Here is a 21,745-nt window from a genome sequence, read left to right on the forward strand (position 1 = left end):
ACTTTGTCAGATCTGCATTGTTGTCTGTTGACTATTCCTGCTCAATCTTGCTTCCTGCCTTTTCCTTTCACAGGTGTTACTTTTGTCTCTATCTCTGTTCACTTCTCAGAGGACCCAATGGTACCAGGATTGACCCCAAAAAGTTGTAAGTTGGGATTTTGAGACTGAATCCCTCACTGCCTGACTGGCAACACACACATGCACACAACAACAAAAAACAAACAAACAAAAATCAAACAAAACCACCATCCCTAGTGATATATGGGGCACAATGAGTCCTTGGCCCAGTATGGTAGTGCAATTGCTAAAGCTCTTCACTGCCGGAAGCCGGTCCATCCTTGCTGCTTGACACAGTCGCTGCAGGGAAGAAACGTCTGCACAGCATATGTTTCAAGGGACCTGGCGTATATGGCATATGTTTGTTCCCCCTCTTAGCGCTATGTGTTTTAAACAGGACCACCTCCCCGAGAAAGGTTGTTTCCCAAGGTGAGGATTTTTTCCCTGAAGTTAGGGGTTAACAAGACTAAGGAAGGGAATAAAACCCCTTAACTAAGTGCCAGGCGGGTAATTAATCACTTTAATGATGAACAATCACGCTTAAACTACATAATCTTTACTTAGGATAATCTCCTTCAGTTACTTCCTTGTAGCTCAACAGAACAATAGAGTAGTGACCTTGGAATGGAGATAACAAACGCCCTAACCTTTGGAATAGAATGGATAGGATTAAAATCAACTGGTATAAATACAGATGTAACAGGAGAATAAAGAACAGAACCAGGCTGGAGACCCTGACTAGAGAACCTGGCTAGGCTGCTGATCAACTGAATGCTGTCTCCGTGTCATTTCTTCTTTACCAACTCCGTCCACACCTTTGGGAACCCCTGGACCTGCTGGGGTTGGACCCCAACACTTCACTGGCAGAGAGCACTGGAACATAATACTACACAGGGTGAGTTTATTGACTTTGGGGAATGCTCTTTGAATATAGGATTAAATACTCTGGAAAGGACCCAAGGGGGTGGAGCAAATTCTCTGCCAGGGTGACTTCTAGACACCTAGAGAAAGCACTGTCCCCGTAATGTGTATAGAGAGTGAATCTCCATGGAGCAAGAAGTGAAGCATGACAGACACAGAGATATGCTACTCAGATACCTCTTCACTGACAGCCTTCACCTGCTAACACTTTGAAGTCCACCTCAGGTGTTGAGGCCACATTCTCCTTGTGCTGGCTCAGCTCGATGACTAAGCAGGACTGTGTTACAAGGGGCTCTTACCCTACCAATTTATCCCACCCCAGCCCCATCCAGTTTCCTGCCTTTTCCTCTCACCTTTCCACATTCTTAACTCTATCCACTGTTAGCTTCCTGAAGGACCTAATGTAGAGGCATTATCTTCTCTCTACAGAAATAGTTTCTCCTCATTGCTACACTTTGCTTACGGTTCAATATTTCCCCATTCATTTAGGCTTCAAATCTTGGAACTTAGAACGCATGTAACCACTTGATAACATTTTTTTAAATATATTTTTTATTAATTTTTTACAGAGAGGAAAGGAGAGGGACAGAGAGTTAGAAACATCAATGGGAGAGAAATATCTATCAGCTGCCTCCTGCACACCTCCCACTGGGGATGTGCCCGCAACCAAGGTACATGCCCTTGACCGGAATCGAACCTGGGACCTTTCAGTCCGCAGGCCGACGCTCTATCCACTGAGCCAAACCAGCCACGGCACACTTGGTAACATTTTTTTACTTAGATTCTCCGTCTAATTACCGAAAAAGTCTGAAAAAGGGTGTCTGCTCTTTTTAATAATTTCACAAGAAATGACTACTAGCGTTTACTTTTTTGCAAATGCGAAGAAATGGTTTTAAAGCAGATTTTGACACGTCTTAATGAATCCCTACCAGGATTCCCATGAGCCACCTGACTGTACTCTCTGGTGCTTATCCAGAAGAACTACAATTCCCGTCGTACATTGCGGCAGTCACATACAACTGCTTACGTCATTTCCGTCCACACAGGCGGTGGATGCTGGGTTTTGTAGTTTGTGTCAGCTTCTCTTTTGTCGCTGTGTGGGGAAGGGAACAGAGTGACCGGATAGACTGCTCTGATACGATTTTTGAAATAAATCACTAGGAGAACGAATCAAAGGCAATGCAGCCTCAGGTTTTTATGTGTTTCACGTTCCTCTTTCCTCCGCCTGCCGTGGCCGGGAAAGGGAAGTGACGTACTTCCGGTGTAATGGCGGCGCGGTGGAGTTCCAGGTAATTATCTAACTCGGTGGACTCGCCACCGGCGGCGAACCAGAGTGGGGGTGGTGGGTTGCCGGACCGGGTGGGAAGATCAGCGGGCCCCGGGGTGGGTGTGGGTTTGCTGGGGGGGCTGTCGGCGGCGCCGGGGCGCGCGCGGCCGCCTTCCCGCCGAGCGCCGGCCTGGCCCGCGAGGTTGGAGGGTGAGAAGCGGCCGGGCGGAGTCTGAGCGGGTGGGTAAGGGGCGACCGTGAATGCCCGTCCGCCTGCGCGGATGGACCCAGCTTCCTAGCGAGGTTGTGGGCACTATGTCTCCGCAGGGCCTTTGTTGCCGAAACCCTGCAGCGGCGCTGGCTCTTGCCGTCCGTGTGGGGTGTGTTTGGGGCGCGAACCACTGGAGGCTCTCGAGTCGTTTGGGCTCGCGGCCCCGCTCCGGGGGCTGCGCCGCGGCGTGGGATTCATTGTAGTTCATGAAGAAGCAGTGGCAGTGCCGCTCCGGTGCTTCTCTCCGTCGTCATTGCCCGGTGACTGCTGCTCTCAGATGTCCGCAGTCCTTTCTTTTCCCTACGCGATGATTGTGCTCCGAGGGGCCTCTCTGTTGCCCCGTATGGGCTGCCCTCCTCCGTCATCCTCTTTCCTCCCGTTAGTTGATCCACCTCCAGTGCCCGGGAGCTCCGAAATGGGCTCCCCAGTCGCCGCCTTCCCCGAGCCCGGACCCTACAGTGCGCTTGCTCGTAACAGGAAAACAGTCGCCAATGTCACCGAGTCTGAGCGCAGCACCGCCCCGTGACGGCGAACCTATGACACGCGTGTCAGGGGTGACATGCGAACTCACTTTTTGGGTTGATTTTTCTTTGTTAAATGGCATTTAAATATATAAAATAAATGTCAAAAACATAAGTCTTTGTTTTACTATGGTTGCAAAGATCAAAAAATTTCTATGTGTGACAGGGCACCAGAGTTAAGTTAGGGTTTTTCGAAATGCTGACACGCAGAGCTCAAAAGGTTCGCCATCACTGGAACCTATTGTCACATAATCCTCACGACAGCTTTTTGAGATCCACGAAGAGGGAAAAGGTTGGGGGAAAGACTATTTCAGATGCCAGACCTGGGAGATTGCAGGTGTGGTAAGGATTTCTTTTACATGGGTAGGGATCCCGACTAGAAATAGCGAATGGACAACCACGCAGACTTGGGCTTCTGCAGACCGTCACCCTGCCTCCTCCTTACCTGGCCTTATTTTAGGATTGTCTGTGAGCTGGAGAGTTAACCTCAGTTACCACCCTACCTGGAAAGCACATTTAGGATTGCCGTTAAAAGTGTGATTTTGATGAAAAGCAACATTGTTTCAGGCACCGTCTGGAGAAGGAGACGGACTTGTGTTGGTGCTGGGGACAGATTTCCGTCCGCTTTAAGCATGATTAGTTAAGTCTCTCTCCTGGGGCAGGTTCCCTATCATCTTTAGTCTCGGCATCCTTATCTGAAAGTTGTGGTTAAGAGTAATACCTACCTCACTGGGTTGTTCTGAGGCTAAAGGAAAGTAACTCATGTAAGGAAGGCATTGTGCACAGTGCCGTTTTAGCTGCTCTATTATTGTTGCTGCTGTAACACAGTTGATGAATTCGCTGTCTCGGTTCTTGTTCTTTGGTTTTGAATGTTGCCCTTCCTCTTTCGTGTGCCCATGCCACTGTCGTGGAGCCTTTCCCACTTCCTTTGACTGGAGCTCTGAAACTTGGGAAGCCAAGGACATGGACCCAGTGGTTCTGAAAATGTGGTCTCCTGAATCAGCGGTACTAGCATCTTCTTGGAACTTGTTAGTGATGTAAATTATTGAGCTTAGCCCAGACCTGTTGATTTGGAAACCGCGGAATGGGTGGATCTTTCGGTGTCTTTGTTACCAAACCACCCATGTGATTCTCATGCCAGTTTGAGAGCCGCTGTTCTAGCCCATCTCCTAGGGATCTGTTATGGTCCACCCCGCCCCCGGAATTAGGTTTGCTGCCTTCCCTGTTGCAAAGGATTTCATCTATAGCCAACCAGTACGGCCCTGGTATGCCGCCTGTGCCTCCCCACTTGGACTAGTTTAGTCCTATCATTTCTGAAATTCTGACACTTCCTGGACTGCTTGACTGTCTTTCCTAAACCAGCCAGAGCTCTGTCAGTTTTCCCAGCTTTTGAATTGTGAGAGGTCAACTCTCCAAGCTGGTGATTGTGCACTGCCAAGTGGCCTACAGTGGCTGTTGTACCGAGACCACCTAAGAGAGTCCACAGTGACACGGCTGTGTATTTATAAAGCCCGTGCCTTAATTTGAGCATTATTCTCTGTTTATTGCCCACTTGTATTTAGTCTAAATTTTGTACTACTTGGTGTAACCTTAACTTGGTATAAGTCATGGCTGGCCTAGAGCTAGTTTAAGAAAAAAGTGATTATTGGTAATAGAGCTGATCCCACTGATGACTTGGTGGGCTTTCTTGTATTTCTCTACTTTTCAGTTCAAGTCTGAGAATCTCAGCATGGAAGGGTGGTGGAACCAGAAGGCCTCTGGCATAGGAGTTTCCGCAAACTTCCAGACTTACTAAACCTACAGCCGAAATATTTTACCTCGGTATGTGTGCTTCCCAAGTGGACATTGGAAGAGACATTTCAATGCCTACAACGAAGGGCAAAGTTTCAAAGCATTCTCTTCAAAAATAATACATCAGGAGGAAGCAATGCAAGCTTAAAGCAAGCCTTTGCCTTTTGTAGCCAAGCTAATAAGTCTTTCCCAGTGAAGAAATACCAAAAAGATCATATGGGCTGTTTTGGCCTAGGGACATGTGCTCCTGTCATGTAGAATAGGTTAGCTGATGGGAAGGAGAGGCCCTTTGGAGATTTATGTTTAACTTGACTTGGAGCCTAATTCATAAATGTATTAGGCTAGGCAGAGTTCAGCACTTCCACCTGAAAAGCTGCCTTGACTGCTCTTCCCTGAGTTAGTTTATTAGGACACCTTTTTATCAGGACAGCTGGTGACAGGAGCCTCTGTAGTGGAACATAGTGCTGTGTGTCTAGGGGCTACTTCATAAATCTCTGGAGGCTACCACCTCCAGATTTTCTTGGAATGTGGTTTGCTAAATGGCTCTTGAATTAAATACTTAGAAAGCCCACTTTGAAAGCTGTGCACACCCCGACTGGGGATTGAACTGGAAAGCTGGGTATGTGCCCTGACTGGGAATCGAACCAGCAACCTTTTGCTGCATGGGATGATGCTCAACCAACTGAGCCACATGGGCCAGGGTAAGAGTGGTTTTTATAAATGTTAGTTGAAGGTGTGGTAAAGATGTTCTTCCAGTGGGACTGTGGAGAAAAGATAATGACTATTCATTTAACAAACATGTATTGAGAGCTTTCTATATTGGGAGTATGGCAATGAACAAAACAGACAAAAATCCATGAGCAAAGATTAACCTCTACAGCAGCGGTTCTCAACCTGTGGGTCCCGACCCCTATGGTGGTGGAACGACCCTTTCACAGGGGTTGCCTAAGACCATCCCGCATATCAGATATTTACATTATGATTCATAGCAGTAGCAATATTACAGTTATGAAGTAGCAACAAAAATAATTTTATGGTTGGGTCACAACATGAGGAACTGTATTTAAAGGGCCAGAAGGGTGAGAACCACTGCTCTACAGATAAGTAATGTTAGAGGGTGGACAGAATAATAGAGATAGGAGGAAAACCAGGTGAACCCAGTGTCCCTGTAAGCAAGAACTTAAGTAAGAGGAGCTTAGCAGTACCAAATTATAGAGTAATCCTTTGTAATAAAAGGGGAATATGCAAATCGACCAAATAGTGCAACGACTGGCTGTTATGATGTGCACTGACCACCAGGTGACAGATGCTCAGTGCAGGCTCTGCCCCCTGGTTGTCAGTGCGCTCTCACAAGGGGAGCGCCACTCAGCCAGAAGCTGGGCTCATGGCTGCCGAGCGCAGCGGCAGTGGCGGGGAGTGGGCCTAAGCCATCAGTCGGACATCCCCCAAGGGCTCCCTGACTGCAAGAGGGCTCAGGCGGGCCTGAGGGACCCCCTCCACCAGGCCTCTAGTGTCAGGTAAAAGAAATGGTCCCTGGGTTTAGCAACAAAGAGGTCATTATGTAACCTTGATAAGTACTTTGTAGTGGGAATAGAAAACCAGATTTTGGTGGGTAAGTGGAGTTAATGGGTGGTTAAGAATTGGAGGCATCAAGTGTAGACTTATCAAAAAAAAAATTGGCTGTTTAAGGAAAGATAAAGAGAATGGGACTAGAGAGTGGACAGAGTAAAGGGAACTTGCCTCATAAATGCAATGATAAGTTCAACATGTAGAATATTTAAAAACCTCAATGGGAAATCAATACTATAAATCAAGAAATAGCTGATAGAAATTTTGAAACAAAAATTAACAAATTCCTGCTCTCATAGAGCCTATATTCTGGTAAAAAGGAGCACATTAGAGGATGTTCCTATGTAACAGCAAAATATTTTTTTAAAACTTTAAGTAGTGTCCAGGTCAATGTGGCTTAGTTGGTTGGGCTTCATCATCCAGTACACTGAAAGGTTGCCCGTTCACTTCCTGGCAGGAGGCCTGCAGAAGCAGTCAATCAAGGTTATATTCTCACATAGATGTTTCTCCCCCTCTCCCCCCCTCTCTCTAAAGTTAAGAAACTATTAAAACATTTTAAGTAGCATATCAAAATGATCACATCACTAACTTTGATTTCTTTAGTTACTTAAATACCAGCCAATATGGACTGTCTTGGTGATATAGGAAATGAATGAATAGTTATTCCCAGTTTATGAGTTCTTTTTAGTATGAATATTGGTGTCACTGAGTTCATTAAAAAGATAAGAACTTTTAGACTCTGTTTTTTGTTGTTGTTTTAACTCATCGGAATCTGTCATGAGATGTCCCCAAATTGGTGTGGACTCCTCTATACATAGAGTCACAGACCAGAGACAAGTCAAAGGCTTTTATATTGTTCCTCATCACTTACAAAATCCCAGCAGTATCCAGATACTGTCTGCACAGCTTCCAGTCCTGTACTTGAACATAGGAATAGTCAGTCATTGAAATGGTTATGAGTGTGCAATGACTAAGAAAAAAAAATAGGCAGTACAGGTCTATTATTTGTAATTCTTGAAATCAGAATGTTTTGACACAGAATTTTTCAGATTTTTGAGAAGAAATTTTAGGGCAGATTTTAGTGAAATATGTTAAGTAATCTCCCTTTTGGGGTCCTGGCAAAGTCCTCCAATCAAGCACATTCATATTTTTGCAGCACATCAAATGAGAGGCTCATAAAGTCTAAATTGGTGCATATCAAGAGTTGCTGGCAGTTGAGTTTACAACAAGCTTAAAAAGAAAAATCTTTCTATTTTCAGATTTCAGAATTGCAGATAAGGGATTGTCACCCTGTAATACCTGGTGACTTTTCCTGAAAGGGGTAGGAGTGTGTTGGCATTTTTTCCCCCCTGAAATTGGGAACTATACTAAAATCAAATTACATCACTTTCCTTTATGTGGTATACTATGGGCAGATGTTTTCTCTAATATGTCCATATATAAAAGCCTAATATACAAATTGTGCCCTCTGGAGTTTGACTGAGAGACAGAGTTCGATCGCTTGCTATGACGTGCACTGACCACCAGGGGGCGACACGGAATAAAAGAAGGCCCCGGCTGGCAGCTAGCATCCAGGGAAGGGAGGCCCCGGCTGGCAGCTGCTAGGGGCCTTACCCATGCACAAATTTGGTGCACTGGGCCTCTAGTGTACATATATTTAAAAAATAGCAAGAAAAAAATAGAATGGTTTTCTTAAACAAAGGGGTTTTGCTGGGGTCCAACCCCAGCAGGTCCAGGGGTCCCCAAAGGTGTGGACGGAGTCGGCGAAGAAGGAGTGACCCAGAGACAGTGTTCCGTTGATCAGCAGCCTAGCCAGGATCTCTAGCCAAGTTCTGGTCAGGATCTCCAGCGAAGTTCTGGTTAGGATCTCCAGCCAGGTTCTGTGTCCATGTTCTCTTGCTAGGTTCTCCAGCCAGGTTCTCCAGCCAGGTTCTGTAGCCATGTTCCCTCGCTAGGTTCTCCAGCCAGGTTCTGTCACCAGGTTCTAGTCAGGTTCTCTTGCCATGTTCTATCCAGGTTCTGTAGCCAGATTCTGTCTCTAGGTTCTCCAGCCAGGTTCTCTCGCTAGGTTCTGTCTCTAGGTTCTGTTGCAGTTTCTGTCCAGGATCTTTTGCCATGTTCTCTCGCTAGGTTCTGTCTCTAGGTTCTGTGGCCAGTTTCTGTCCAGGATCTTTTGCCATGTTCTCTCCAGTGAAGTTCTTCTGTCTCTAGGTTCTGTGTCTAGGTTCTGTGTAGGTTCTGTGTCCTGTTGTCTTGTTACATCTGTATTTATACCAGTTGATTCCAATCCTATCAATCTCTATTCCAAAGGTTAGGGCGTTTCTTATCTCCATTCCAGGGAGTAAAGATTATGTAGTTTAAGCATGATTGTTCGTAGTTAAAGTGATTAATTACCCGCCTGGCACTTAGTTGAGGGGTTTTATTCCCTCCCTAACTTCAGGGGAAAATCCCTACCTGGGGAAACAACCTTTCTCAGAGAGGTGACCTTGGTTAAAACACATAGTGCCAAGAAGGTGAGCAAACATATTAAGAACAGTATGCCATATATGCCAGGTCCCTTGAAACAGCAAGCATGGACCGGCTCCCGGCGGACCGGCTCCCGGCATGGTTTTCCTTCAGTACCAACAGGGAAAGGCCCTAACAATCTTGTCGTTAATGTTTAAGAACTGTGGCCAATCTGCTGCTACTGTCTGTTCCCTCAGAAGTAAAATCACTGTTCAGAAGGGGCAGGGGCTTGGATCTTATTTGAGGATTTTCCTCAGGATTCCCCCGCCCCCCCCCCTCCAATTATATATTTTTTGCATTTAGAACAAATTTAAACTATATTTATTTTGAATATTGATTAATATTACCATTATTCCCACTGGACAACTATAATTTATGGATTTATATATTTTTATTTTTTTAACTGTTAAAATGTCTGAAATTTGTCCAGTCTGCTGTTACTGTGTAGAATGCAGAAGAGCAAACTCAAGGGAATCCACTCCCCTTTTAACAATTTTATGATAGTATATTTTGGTGAGTTCCTCTAACCTGGGTTGTGGACTTATAAGGGATGATGGTAGAAATGTTGTTCTGAAATAATAGAGAAAACAGTGCATTTTGGCCATTGGTTGAATATATTTGCATTTTCTGAATTTTTGAGATAATTGCAGAATTTATAGTTTATTCATTTCCAGTTAAAGTCCTTCTTACAAATGTTATTAAATATTTGCTTTCTGACATAAAAATTGTCATCATTTTTAAACTACATCTCCTTATAAAATCTCCTTGCTAAGGAAAGGAGGTGTGGTTTTGCTGAGTTGCTTACTTGTGACAAGGAGAGGAAAATTTAATAATTCATCATAAAATCCTCATAGTGGTGCTAAAAAGAGCAGTGAGAGCTATAAACTCTGGATAAATTGCTCTCGTCGCAAGAATTTCCAATTAGACCAAATATCAAGCATGTACATGTTGAACTCTAAGAATTTCCCTAGAGGGAAATTTATATAAATCTGGATGGTGATAATACTTTAAACATTTTGTTGTTGTTGTTAGAACTGCAGTACCAGTCTACCTTACAGTATTGTCAATTTCATACTTACATTTTGGGACATGGTATACTTGATTGCCAGAATTTTATTTGGTGGTGATGATTGAAGGGTGGTAGAAAGAGGAAATGACACTGATCAGAAAGAAAACTAATTAAATTTAAATAACTAAGGTACATTTGAAATAAAATACATAGAAATTTGCTTTTTTATTTTATTTTTAATGTGTTGGTAGGTTGAGAAGAGAGACCAGATTTAAGACCCAAGAGGAATATCAAAGGAAAATGTTAAATTTTGCACAATAGTTATGTGCTTTAGATTGAAATTATATTTTATATATTGATAAGTTTATAAAGTATATTACGTATATTGTACTTACTAATATTGATACCATGCTAACTATCGTAAGAGAAACTTTCCTTGACTTAGTGATTGTGTACATCCCCATCTATATTAAATGGTAGCAGCTCTATGTCACTTTATAGTGTCAAGGTTATTTGTGTACATAGTCTAATGAAAAGAATACTTATTTACCTGTCCTCAGGCTAGGTTTTTACTTATGGTCCACCACTAACTACCATAGCGTAGGGCATTGAATGAATTATCTGACTTTCATCTTATCTTTAAAAAGAAGAAATTGTACTAGATAATATGTAACATTTTTGCATTAAAATTAATATTTTTTCTAGTTGTATTCAGTTTTTTTGGTACTGAGAACAGTTCTTTCTCTAGATTCTTTATCTTAAAATTGTTTTTCTATTTCATATTGTCTTTGTAATTCTGTGCTATGCACCATATTATAAATGATTTAAATATGCAATTCTCATAAAACCTAAATCACTTATATATGTAACTCCAATAAAATACTTGGAAACATAACTATCAATTTAGCATTTTTCAAAAATTCCTAAAATGTGTTTAACAGATGGATAGTGAAATTTAATTTTAGCATTTAATGTTGATGACTAGGTTTATTCTGAACAAATACTTAGTTCTCATAAGTGCATATACCTGAAGCCTTTGAGACTTGATTATGCTAGCTAGCTTGATTATGCTATTAGTATAGAACCTTATATTTTCATGCAGAGTATATTTATCTCTGATTGATCATTATTACAGGAACATTGGATATTTTATAATTGTTTCCTCTGTTCACTTGTTTTTTGTGTGTGTTTTTTTATAATGTCACAATACTATTTTATGATGTAGATATATTTCTTTCATTGAGAACAAGTTGAATAAAGTTATCTGACATTAGTTTTTAAATTAACTTTTTTCTTCTCAATCATAAGAATAAAATACCTTATTGCCCTTAATATACCCTTTTTATTATTTGCTCTCTTGTTCAGAATCTTTGCTAATAATATGTGTTCTTTATACATTATTATGTGGAGCTATTTAAGGATTTTTTTATTATTGGTTATATCTATGCCTACTGACTATGAAAAATAAATTGGTCAAAGTTAACAGAGCTTTCTTTGGTATATTTTATAGGTGATCCTTGCAGACAGAAAAAGTATATTGTCAGAGAATTCATACCATTTGGGACTTGTTATTTGGACCAGCTTAAGGAGTCTGACTGATAGGATCAACTGGCAGCAGAAAATGAAAAGTAGTGTGGCACAGATAAAAGTAAGTCTTTGAAACGTGTAATAAAAAAAATAAACATGTAGTCAATTACCTATCCTTTTAACAAAAATGCATGTATATAATTCAGACAGTAAAGTGACATCGTGCATACATCTAACACAATTTCAAATGTGCATACTTGGTCAGGTGGGAGTAATAGTATTCAAAAGGACAGTTGAGAGAACATACAGGGTGTGTGCATGAATCAAGAAAGTGCATGCTAGTGGGCACATGAAAAAAAAAATAACAGGGCAGGAAATCCTTAATGCACATGAAATGAACTGTGATGCCCAAATGGTTGTAGTTCCTGCATGTCTGTCTACAAGTGAACCTTTTGTTGCATAGTTCATTATATATATGAGCTCTATATCCTGTGCTGTCCTTTAGACATTATACATTCAACAAATATTCACCGGATTCTTACTGTGTCTCAGTGACTGCTCTAGGTACTTTGGGTAAAAGGGTGAACAAAACAAATCCTTGCTCTCATGGAGTTTGCATTTTAGTGGGAAGAGACAAAATAAATCATAAACTTAACACATAAGTAAATTACATGGTCTGGTAGAGTACTAAGTGCTTGCCTGTGCTATGAAGAAAAGAAATAGGGTAAGATTGAGCAGTAGCACTGGAGGTTGCAGTTTTTAACCCTAGAGTGCCGGGGAGCGCAACTGCGCTCCTCCTGTCTTTTCGCCAAAAGTGCCGGGAGCGCTATTGCGCTCCTCCTGCAGTGTCACTATTAGATGCTACTAGTTCACTCTTTATTGACAGATGGTACCTAAGTGCAGATTACTTATGATGCCAAATGTTTGTAGTTCTAAAATTGACCACTGGCATTTATCTGCCTAATTTTTTACAGGTACTACGATTTTATGAAGTTTACTCAGATTTTGTAGTCCTAAAGCTTCGAAATGGCGCCCAGTTTTAAATCTGCTTTTATTATCTAAATATTTTAGATTTTTTTTATCAAAATCTTATTAAAAGTTAAAAAATATCTTCATTCATGTATTCAAAGCCAACATTAATTTTATTTTAACATGTTTTGTTCAAATTTTTTTTCTACTAGTATTTTATAATACAATCAGCAAACAATATAAGTCAAAGATGAAAACAAATGTAGTAAAGGTTTCCTTAAGTTTTTGAATATGTAACTTCATTTACTTGCGATTCATAATTTTTTTCCTAAACTGCTGTAAAATCAGCAAAAATGTCTTGGTAATTTTAGCATAGTTCCTAGGATATTGGTTGGCACTCAAAGGGTTAATAGGAAAGGCCCATTGAAAAGGTAGCCATTTGCCCTGACCGGTTTGGCTCAGTGGATAGAGTGTAGGCCTGCGGACTGAAGGGTCCCAGGTTTGATTCTGGTCAAGGGCATGTACCTTGGTTGTGGGCACATCCCCAATAGGGGGATGTGCAGGAGGCAGCTGATTGATGTTTCTCTCTCATCGATGTTTCTAATTCTCTATCCCTCTCTCTTCCTCTCTGTAAAAAATCAATAAAATATATTAAGTAAAGAAAAGGTAGCCGTTGAAGCAGGGACTTAAAGGATATGAGGAAATTAGCCATGCAGGTGTTTGGTGGAAGTGTGTGCCAGGCAGAGGGAACAGCAAGTGGTGGTCCAGTCTGGCTGGAACAGGTTATGAAAAAGGAAGCATAGGAAGAGATGAGTAATGGGTCAGTAACTCCAACTGCTTTCAAAATTGTTTCTCTGCCCAGATGGTGTGGCTCTGTGGTTGAGCATTGACCTATGAACTAGGAGGTCACAGTTCAATTTCTGGTCAGGGCACATGCCCAGGTTGTGACTTGATCCCCAGTGGGGGGCATGCAGGAGGCAGCCAATCAATGATTCTCCCTCATCATTGATGTTTCTTTCTCCCTCTCCCTTCCTCTCTGAAATCAGTATCCTATCTAATAATAGACAAACATGGTAATTAACCATACCTCCACTACGCTTCCCATTGGCTAATCAGGGTGATATGCAAATTAACTGCCAACCAAGATGGCGGCCGGCAGCCAGGCAACTGAAGCGAACAGGAGGCTTGCTTGCTCCAGTGATGGAGGAAGCCAAGATTCCCCGCCTGCCACTGTTGGGCTCTGAGCTGCACTCTAAGCAACAATGTTGCAATTATAGAAGCTAAACAAACCCCAGATACCTGCTTTCAGCCAGCTGGCCTGGGAGCTGGAGCCGCAACAAAGTTTCAAGTACAGAAGGTAAATAAATCCCAGAATAAAAAAGAAAAAGAAAAAAAGGAGCAACTGGGAGCTTCAGTTGCAGGCTTGGCCCACCTGAAAACAGCCCTCAGCCCCTCACCAGGCTGGCCAGGCACCCCAGTGGGGACCCCCACCCTGAAGGGGGTGCTGGCAGCCTGAAAACAGCCATGAGCCCCTCATCCAGGCACTCAGATTTAGACTGACATCTTTTCTACAGAGGGAGAAGTGTCTAGTCCAGCCGTGGGCAGACTATGGCCCGCGGGCCAGATCCGGCCCGTTCAGCTGTTCTATCCGGCCCGCGGAGCCGAAAGAGCGGAGGGTTCTCTTGCTCTCCCCTCCGCTCCTTCACCAGCAGCAGTGTTAACATGTATTAGTTCACACAAACACTCCATCCATGCTTTTGTTCCGGCCCTCTGGTCCAGTTTAAGAACCCATTGTGACCCTCAAGTCAAAAAGTTTGCCCACCCCTGGTCTAGTCTCTCTCAGATCTTCCTGCTCCTCTTAGACCAGCGGTTCTCAACCTGTGGGTAGCGACCCCTTTGGGGATCAAACGATCCTTTCACAGGGGTTGCCTAAGACCATCGGAAAACACATATGTAATTACTTACTGTTTTTGTGATTAATCACTATGCTTTAATTATGTTCAATTTGGAACAATGAAAATACATCCTGCATATCAGATATTTACATTATGATTCATAACAGTAGCAAAATTACAGTTATGAAGTAGCAACGAAAATAATTTTATGGTTGGGGGTCACCACAACATGAGGAACTGGATTAAAGGGTGGCGGCATTAGGAAGGTTGAGAACCACTGTCTTAGACTATGCTTCTCCACCCCTCCCTCTTGTGTTACCAATGGGTCCTCTGTGATCCCTTGAGCCATGGTTTGGACCCTCCCAGTCATTTCTCAGTTTAGTGTGTTTCCCTCTATCCTGTAAGCCACAGTCAGGTCCACTAGCTCGGTTGGAACCAATCTTGCCTCAGGGGAAGCTCAGATCTTCCTTTGATGTTCTGAGCTCATCTGTTAGGCTCAAGAGGCTTGAGCTGAGGATCTTTCTTTTCCCATTGAGCTTTACTGTAGCTTCCTTAGCTAGCCATAAGCAAGCTCCCTACCTCCAACCATCCTGTCCCTTGCTCTTGACTTGCTCCCTGAGCCTAATGTATACCCAGAGCTTTGGACTCAGGCTCCCTGCTTCACTCACCTCCTTGTACTGCTCTCTCTACATTGTTAGAGACTACAAGTGGCTGCGTGGTATACTGTATTTGTTTTGCTAAATGAACAGAATTTTTAAAGGTAATTTTGACAATAAGTTATTTTCAACTATTGCTCTGACTTGCAATCTAACTCTATGATAGAGGAAATTGGGAAATTCTGGTTATTATTATTTGGATCTCGCCTCAAAATAATTTTTCACATAGTGAAATCCTGTTCACCTACTAAAGCCTAGTTCAGGTCCCCCTTACTCACTGTCATCCCTCAGTACTCTGTACCATGGTGGTTGTGCCCTACTCAAGATCTCCTGTTAGCACTTACTACGTGTGCCAGTCATCCGTTAACGTCATCATATTTATGAAATCCCGATTCACGACTTCAATATTTTTGGTTTCTCTTTCTCACAACAGATGTTATGGAGATGTGTTAAAAATCATTAGCACAGAATTGAGGCCATCTCCCTAATGTAATAAAAGTAACTGCAGTGCCTTGTAAAGGAAAAAGTAGAGTTTGCAGTTTTAGTGTCTCTTTCTTTTCCTCTTTCCTCTTTTTTCCCCTCCTCCCCTTCTTCCTCCTCCTCCTTCTTCTCCTTCTTCTTTCTCTCTCTCTCTCTCTCTCTCTCTCTCTCTCTCTCTCTCGAACATATAATCTGATATGTTTAATTGTGGAAGTCTTTATAACCATCTCTCCTACAAGATCATAAATTCCTTGAGGGGTTTTCCTTTGTATTCTCCAGACTACACAGGAAGGCCTACGTCATATAATAAATATCAGTAAATACTATGTTTGATGTTACCATGACTTGAATTAGTCTTGTGTTCCATATTTGGCTTAAGATCTTGATGTCAGGTTTTAAAACCTATATATATATATATCTCCTATCTAATAAAAGAGAAACATGGTAATTAGCCGTACTTCCACTACCCTTCCCATTGGCTAATCAGGGCGATATGCAAATTAACTGCCAGCCATGATGGCGGCCAGCAGCCGGGCAGCTTGAAGCGAACATGAGGCTGGCTTGCTTCAGTGACGGAGGACTCCAACGTTCCCTGCCTGCTGCTGCCGGCCCCTGAGCTTGCAGTTTGAAACATTGTTACAAATATAGAAGCTAAACAAAACCCCAGAAACCTGCTTTCAGCCCGCCGGGATCTCAGAGCTGGAGTTGAAACAGTGTTTCAATCATAGAACCCCAACAAACCAGATACCTGCTTTCAGCAGCGGAGGCCTAAGAGCTGGAGCCAAGCCTCAGAGCTAAAGCTGGCCCAGAATAAAAAAAAGAAAAAGAAAAAAAGGAGTGGTTGGGAGCTTCAGTCACCCGCCAGCCTGAAAACAGCCCTCAGCCCCTCACGCAGGCTGGCCAGGCACCCCAGTGGGGACCCCCACCCTGAAGGGTGTGTGACCAGCTGCAAACAGCCATTATCCCCTCATCCAGGCTGGCCAGGCAACCCAGTGGGGACCCCCACCCTGATCCAGGACACCCTTCAGGGCAAACCAGCCGATCCCCACCCGTGCACCAGGCCTCTATCCTATATAGTAAAAGGGTATATGCCTCCCAGCACTGGGATCAGCGAAGCCGCGAGGCCTCCCTGCACCAGGATCAGCGTGACGGGGCAGCGCCCAAACCCCCTGATCACCCTGCGGCTCTGTATGTGACAGGGAGCGGGGCCACAACCTCCGTATCGGCCCTGCTCTGTTTGTAAAAGAGGAAGGCGCCCCAACCCCCTGATCAGCCCTGCTCTGTGCCTGAAAGGCGGGAGCTCCCCAACCCCCTGATCGGCCCTGCTCTGTGTGTGACAGGGTGCGGAGCCCCAACCCCCCCACCCCCACAGGCCCTGCTCTGTGTGTGACAGGGTGCGGCGCCCCAACCCCCCACCCCCCACGGGCCCTGCTCTGTGTGTGACGGGGTAGAGCCATAACCTCCCCATCGGCCCTGCTCTGTGAGTGACAGGGGGGAGCTCCTCAACCCCCTGATGGGCCCTGCTCTGTGCATGACAGGGGGGAGCTCCCCAACCCACTGATGGGCCCTGCTCTGTGCGTGACAGGGGGGAGCTCCCCAAACCTCTGATCGACCCTGCTCTGTGCGTGACGGGGTGGCGCCGCAACCTTTCCATTGACCCTGCCTTGAGTGTGACACGGGGCGGTGCCCCAACCCTCCAATCGGCCCTACCCTGAGCGTGACTGAGGGTGGCATCGCAACCTCCCGATCCGCCCTGCTCTGTGCATGACAAGGGGTGGCGCCCCAACTCCCCAATCAGCCTGAGCCTGACCAGGGGCTGCACCTAGGGATTGGGCCTGCCCTCTGCCACCCGGGAGCAGGCCTAAGCCAGCAAGTCGTTATCTCCCGAGGGGTCCCAGACTGCGAGAGGGCACAGGCCGGGCTGAGGGGACCCCCCCTCCCGAGTTCACAAATTTTTGTGCACTGGGCCTCTAGTATATATATAATAGAGGCCTGATGCACAAAAATTCATTCAAGAGTAGACCTCCCTTCTCCTGGCTGCCGGCACCAGATCCCTCTAGCACCCAGGACTTGGGCTGCTTCCTTCAAGCTGCCCACGGGCACCTGGACCTGGCTGGCTTCCCTCAGGCCTCCCGCAGGCACCTGGGACCCGGGCTGGCCTCCCTCGCCCGCAGTCACCTGGGACCCCTCAGGCCCTGGCTTAATCAGGAAGGATGTCTGGAATGACATCCAGAAGACATCTGGTCTAATTAGCATATTACCCTTTTGTTATTACAGATGATGTTGAACATTTCTACTTCATTGTGTTGTTAAGTGAAATAATTTAAAAACTTTCTTATACACATTAGAAACAGGGTTTTAAGATGGTTGCACTGAGTATAAAATAACAGCCTAACTATGGCTACTGTAAATTACAGATTTGATCACATGCTTATTTACTTACATAGATTAATCTAGTTTAAATGCTTCCTTCAGTAGTTAATGAGATTGGAAATTTACTTGTGATAATGTTAGACTCCAACTTCTGTTAAATAGATAATCATAAAATAAGATGAAGTTTGAGCATTTGTTTACATTTCTATGCAGTAATTTTCTATTTTTATATATATCTTTTTCCCATTAAGAAGGCAAGTATGCAGAACAAGTTACTCATTATTTGATTTACTTTTCTTAGATTTCTAGATTAAGATATTTTAAAAAACATACTGTTTTTCTTTTCTTGTAATTTGGTTAATTAAAATTATTTTAGTTCTTTTTAAAAACCTTGTCAATATTGATGTTGATCAATGGTATAAAAATTTACCTATTTATAGAGATAAATATTTTGGCTTCTTAAACATATTTGGATTTTTAAATTAGTATATGTTCTCAAACTAGATGGTTCATATCTCCGTCTCATGTGACATGTCTCTTCAATCTCATGTTTATTGAAGTTATTTGTATGTCTGTTATTTTAAAAAGGATTTGACACTGGAGCTGTATCTTTCAAGTTATATCTTTCAAATCCTTATAGCCTGATGTAGTGCCATACATATCAGACACTCGAATAATGTTTGCTGAAAACACAAATGAATGAATTTCATAAATATATTAGAGTTTGTTTCTTCTAGCCATTTATTATATCTAGATTCATTAACTTGGACTAAAATTGTGATTATTATAAGCCAAAGGAAATAAGAAGGCCAGTGCAGTAGTAAGTCTTGGGCATAACCACAAAAGTGAGCTCTTGCTAGAAAACCTCTGGCCCGTAGTCATGTTTTTCACCAAAAGAAAGTTTTGATCTTATTTTTCACCAGGAGAGGTGAAATAAAAGTGGTATCCTATACATTTATAACATATATAGGAATAAAATATCAGCAAGGTGGCATGTGAGAAATATTTTCATCTACCTTGAATTTTGGGGGTTTTTTTGCTCCATAGTGAAAACAGATTTTTGAAAAATATTTTGAAGTAATTTCTAAAGCATTTCCAATTTTATGAGGTATATATTTCATTGGCTATGTGTTAACATGATTTTTTAAATATTTCCTTCTTTTTTTTCTTTTTGGAAGCATTCTTCAGGTCATGACAGAAGGGAAAACAACAGTTCATATCAAAGGACCGTCTCTCCAGAAGACAGGTAAACAGTTTTATGTGTTCTGAATTCAATTTAAATGTTTTATAAGTTTAAGAAATTACTTAACTCTTAGTTTCCCAATTTTAGAGTGGACTTCTTTTTTATGGTTTTATAAAGAATATTGAGTGGACTTGAGTATGAATCATTCTTGACTGACATAGGTCTTTCTAGTAAATAAATCTAGATTTTAAGTAATTTTTTAGGTAAGAGGGAAGAACTTTAATATCTCTCTCTAGAATGAGTATATAAAGTGGAAAACTGAGTTGAAATTACATTATTTCGAGGTGCTGCTTTTTTTTTTTAATTTTTTTATTTTTTAATTTTTTTAATTTTTATTTTTTTATTTTTTATCGAGGTGCTGCTTTTGCTGTTACTACTATCCTTTACATTTACAGAGGTTTTTATAGTCTTTAAAATACTAGTATTGTTTATATATCATGTTAAAATCAAAGATGCAGAAATATTACCATTATATTCATCATGCTTTCATATGGACTTAAGTTATTTCACTTAGTAAACCATGACTATTAAAAATAATTTATGAAGGGAAAAGCACCCTCTAAACTTTCTTTCATTTGTCTAATCTCTTCCTCTCCTTGCTAAAAATCTCCTTTCTCGGCTAAAAATCTTTCTTCATGGGCAAGTTAATTGCCATGGTTTGCAACTACTTACTACCTTTCATCAGTCATCTACTTTCTATATTTAAAAAAATAATCTCTCCAAACAAAGACTTAAATGTGTATATAAAATAGTGATTATGTTACTATGTATATTTATTATGTGGGTGTGTATTTAACTTCTGTTAAGGTTCTCTGATTTTACTGATTTTTAACATTCAAATAGCAGATTTTATACTATTCATCCTTGTTTCTAGTAATTTTAATCCATTGCCACTGCTATCCAAAAATGCAGTTTCAAGAATAATCCTATATAATAAAAACCTAATATGCTAAGTGTCCAGTCGACCGGTTGGCCATTCAATCAATCAAAGCATAATATGCTGATGATATGCTAAGGCTGCTCGACCGCTCACTATGATGTGCACTGATCACCAGGGGGTAGACACTCCGACCTGTAGGTTAGCTTGCTGCTGGGGTCCGGCCGATCCGGGACTGAGCAAGATGACTGGATACACTCTGGAGCCCTCCCGCAGTCCCTCCCTGGATGGCCAACCTCCTGCATCTCTCCCCAGCCTCAATCATGCACCATTGTGGTCTCTAGGCCTGGCCTGTGCGCTCTCACAATCCGGAACCCCACAAGGGATGTTGAAGAGCCAGTTTTGGCACTATCCCTCTCAATGCAGGAGCTGCCCCCTGGTGGTCAGTGTGCTCCCACAGGGGGAGCACAGCTCAGCCAGAAGCCAGGCTCACAGCTGGCGAGTGGAGCAGTGGTGGCAGGAGCCTCTCCCACCTCCGTGACAGTCGGACATCCCCTGAGGGCTCCTGGACTGCGAGAGGGCGCAGGCTGGGCTGAAGGACCTCCTCTGCCCCGAGTATACGAATTTTGTGCACTGGGCCTCTAGTAGTTTATAAAGTCTTTTGGAGTGAAGTTAAACTGGTCTTTATAGACACCAACTGATGACATTGATCTCATTTATTCAGTGTTTTGATAAAATGAGTAGCTATAGACTAAGCAAAAGAAGTCATTTTCAGGATGAGTGTTTTTCATGCTGACTATATACGATATCCAGATACATATCTTGCTAAGGACAGTGTGAATCAGGATGACAAGTTTGGTTAAGTGAATTCCAGCAGTTGTTTTGTTGTTGTGTACAACAAAGGTTTTATAATCAAGACTGAATGAATGGGTGTCAAATAATGAGCTGTCTGTAAAACAGTTTGATAAGATATTTTTTAGTCATAGAGTTGCTTTACATTACCGGTGTATGGCTTTCCTAAGTGTAACATAGCTGTTTTCAACTTTGGTTTTCTTATTTGCTGTGTTAGATATGCAGAACAAGAAAGATCCCCCCGGGATAGAGATTACTTTGAGTACAGCAGGTCAGACAATGAGCGTTCAAGAAGAGGACGTTCGTATGATGGCAGCATGGAGTCACGGTTAGTATTGGAAATTTTAACTATAGAAAGAGTGTATTAGTTTAACTTTTCTTTATTCTTTATAATAAAAACAATAATAGCATTAAATGGATGATCTTTTAATAAGGACTTCATGTAAATTAGTTCTGTTGCAGTAAGTGTATGATGGTAGATGCTGTTATGTCTATTTATAGATCAAGAAACAGGCTTAGATGGGGGGTAACATGGGGATAAGGACACATGTAATAACAAAAAAATTTTAAATAAAGAAACAGGCTTAGAGAAGTTAAAACATTTGTGTGTGTTCTAGAAGCATGTTAGTCTCAAATCTGTCTGATTCTAGAGCCAAAGCTCTTATTCATTATACTGTACTGCAAGAGGAGTTGGCTCGTGTGTTTTGAGATTCTTTACTGAATGAAAGGAAGTTGTTTATATTATATGACCTAAAGTGATCTAAATTTACTTTCCTGCATAACGGCAAATGAACATTGAAAATGAAGTTACCAATCTGTGGTTTTAATCTAAATATGTTATTATTCTTAGTCTTGGAGAACTTGACGACCCACCTTATTAGTCATCTAGTTTCAAAAACTTGTCTACCATGTTTTATTGTTCACTAAGTTCTTACTGATTTTGATATCTCTGTCAGTACCTA

At 42.4% G+C, this 21,745-nt stretch overlaps 1 protein-coding gene across 1 annotated transcript in view; it reads left to right on the plus strand.

Annotated features, from left to right (window-relative positions):
* The first annotated feature begins 2,117 nt into the window (after positions 1-2,117).
* CWC22 (CWC22 spliceosome associated protein homolog) overlaps positions 2,118-21,745 on the plus strand; it is a 57,725-nt gene continuing 38,097 nt past the window's right edge. Inside the window, exons 1-4 of the mRNA XM_059703938.1 lie at positions 2,118-2,267; positions 11,422-11,559; positions 18,990-19,057; positions 21,001-21,111. Of these exons, the coding sequence (XP_059559921.1) occupies positions 11,533-11,559; positions 18,990-19,057; positions 21,001-21,111 (206 nt within the window). The 5' untranslated portion in view covers positions 2,118-2,267; positions 11,422-11,532. The remainder of the gene's footprint in view (positions 2,268-11,421; positions 11,560-18,989; positions 19,058-21,000; positions 21,112-21,745) is intronic.

The sequence above is a fragment of the Myotis daubentonii genome, chromosome 7 (assembly GCF_963259705.1).
Source record: "Myotis daubentonii chromosome 7, mMyoDau2.1, whole genome shotgun sequence".
Lineage (NCBI taxonomy): Eukaryota > Metazoa > Chordata > Mammalia > Chiroptera > Vespertilionidae > Myotis > Myotis daubentonii.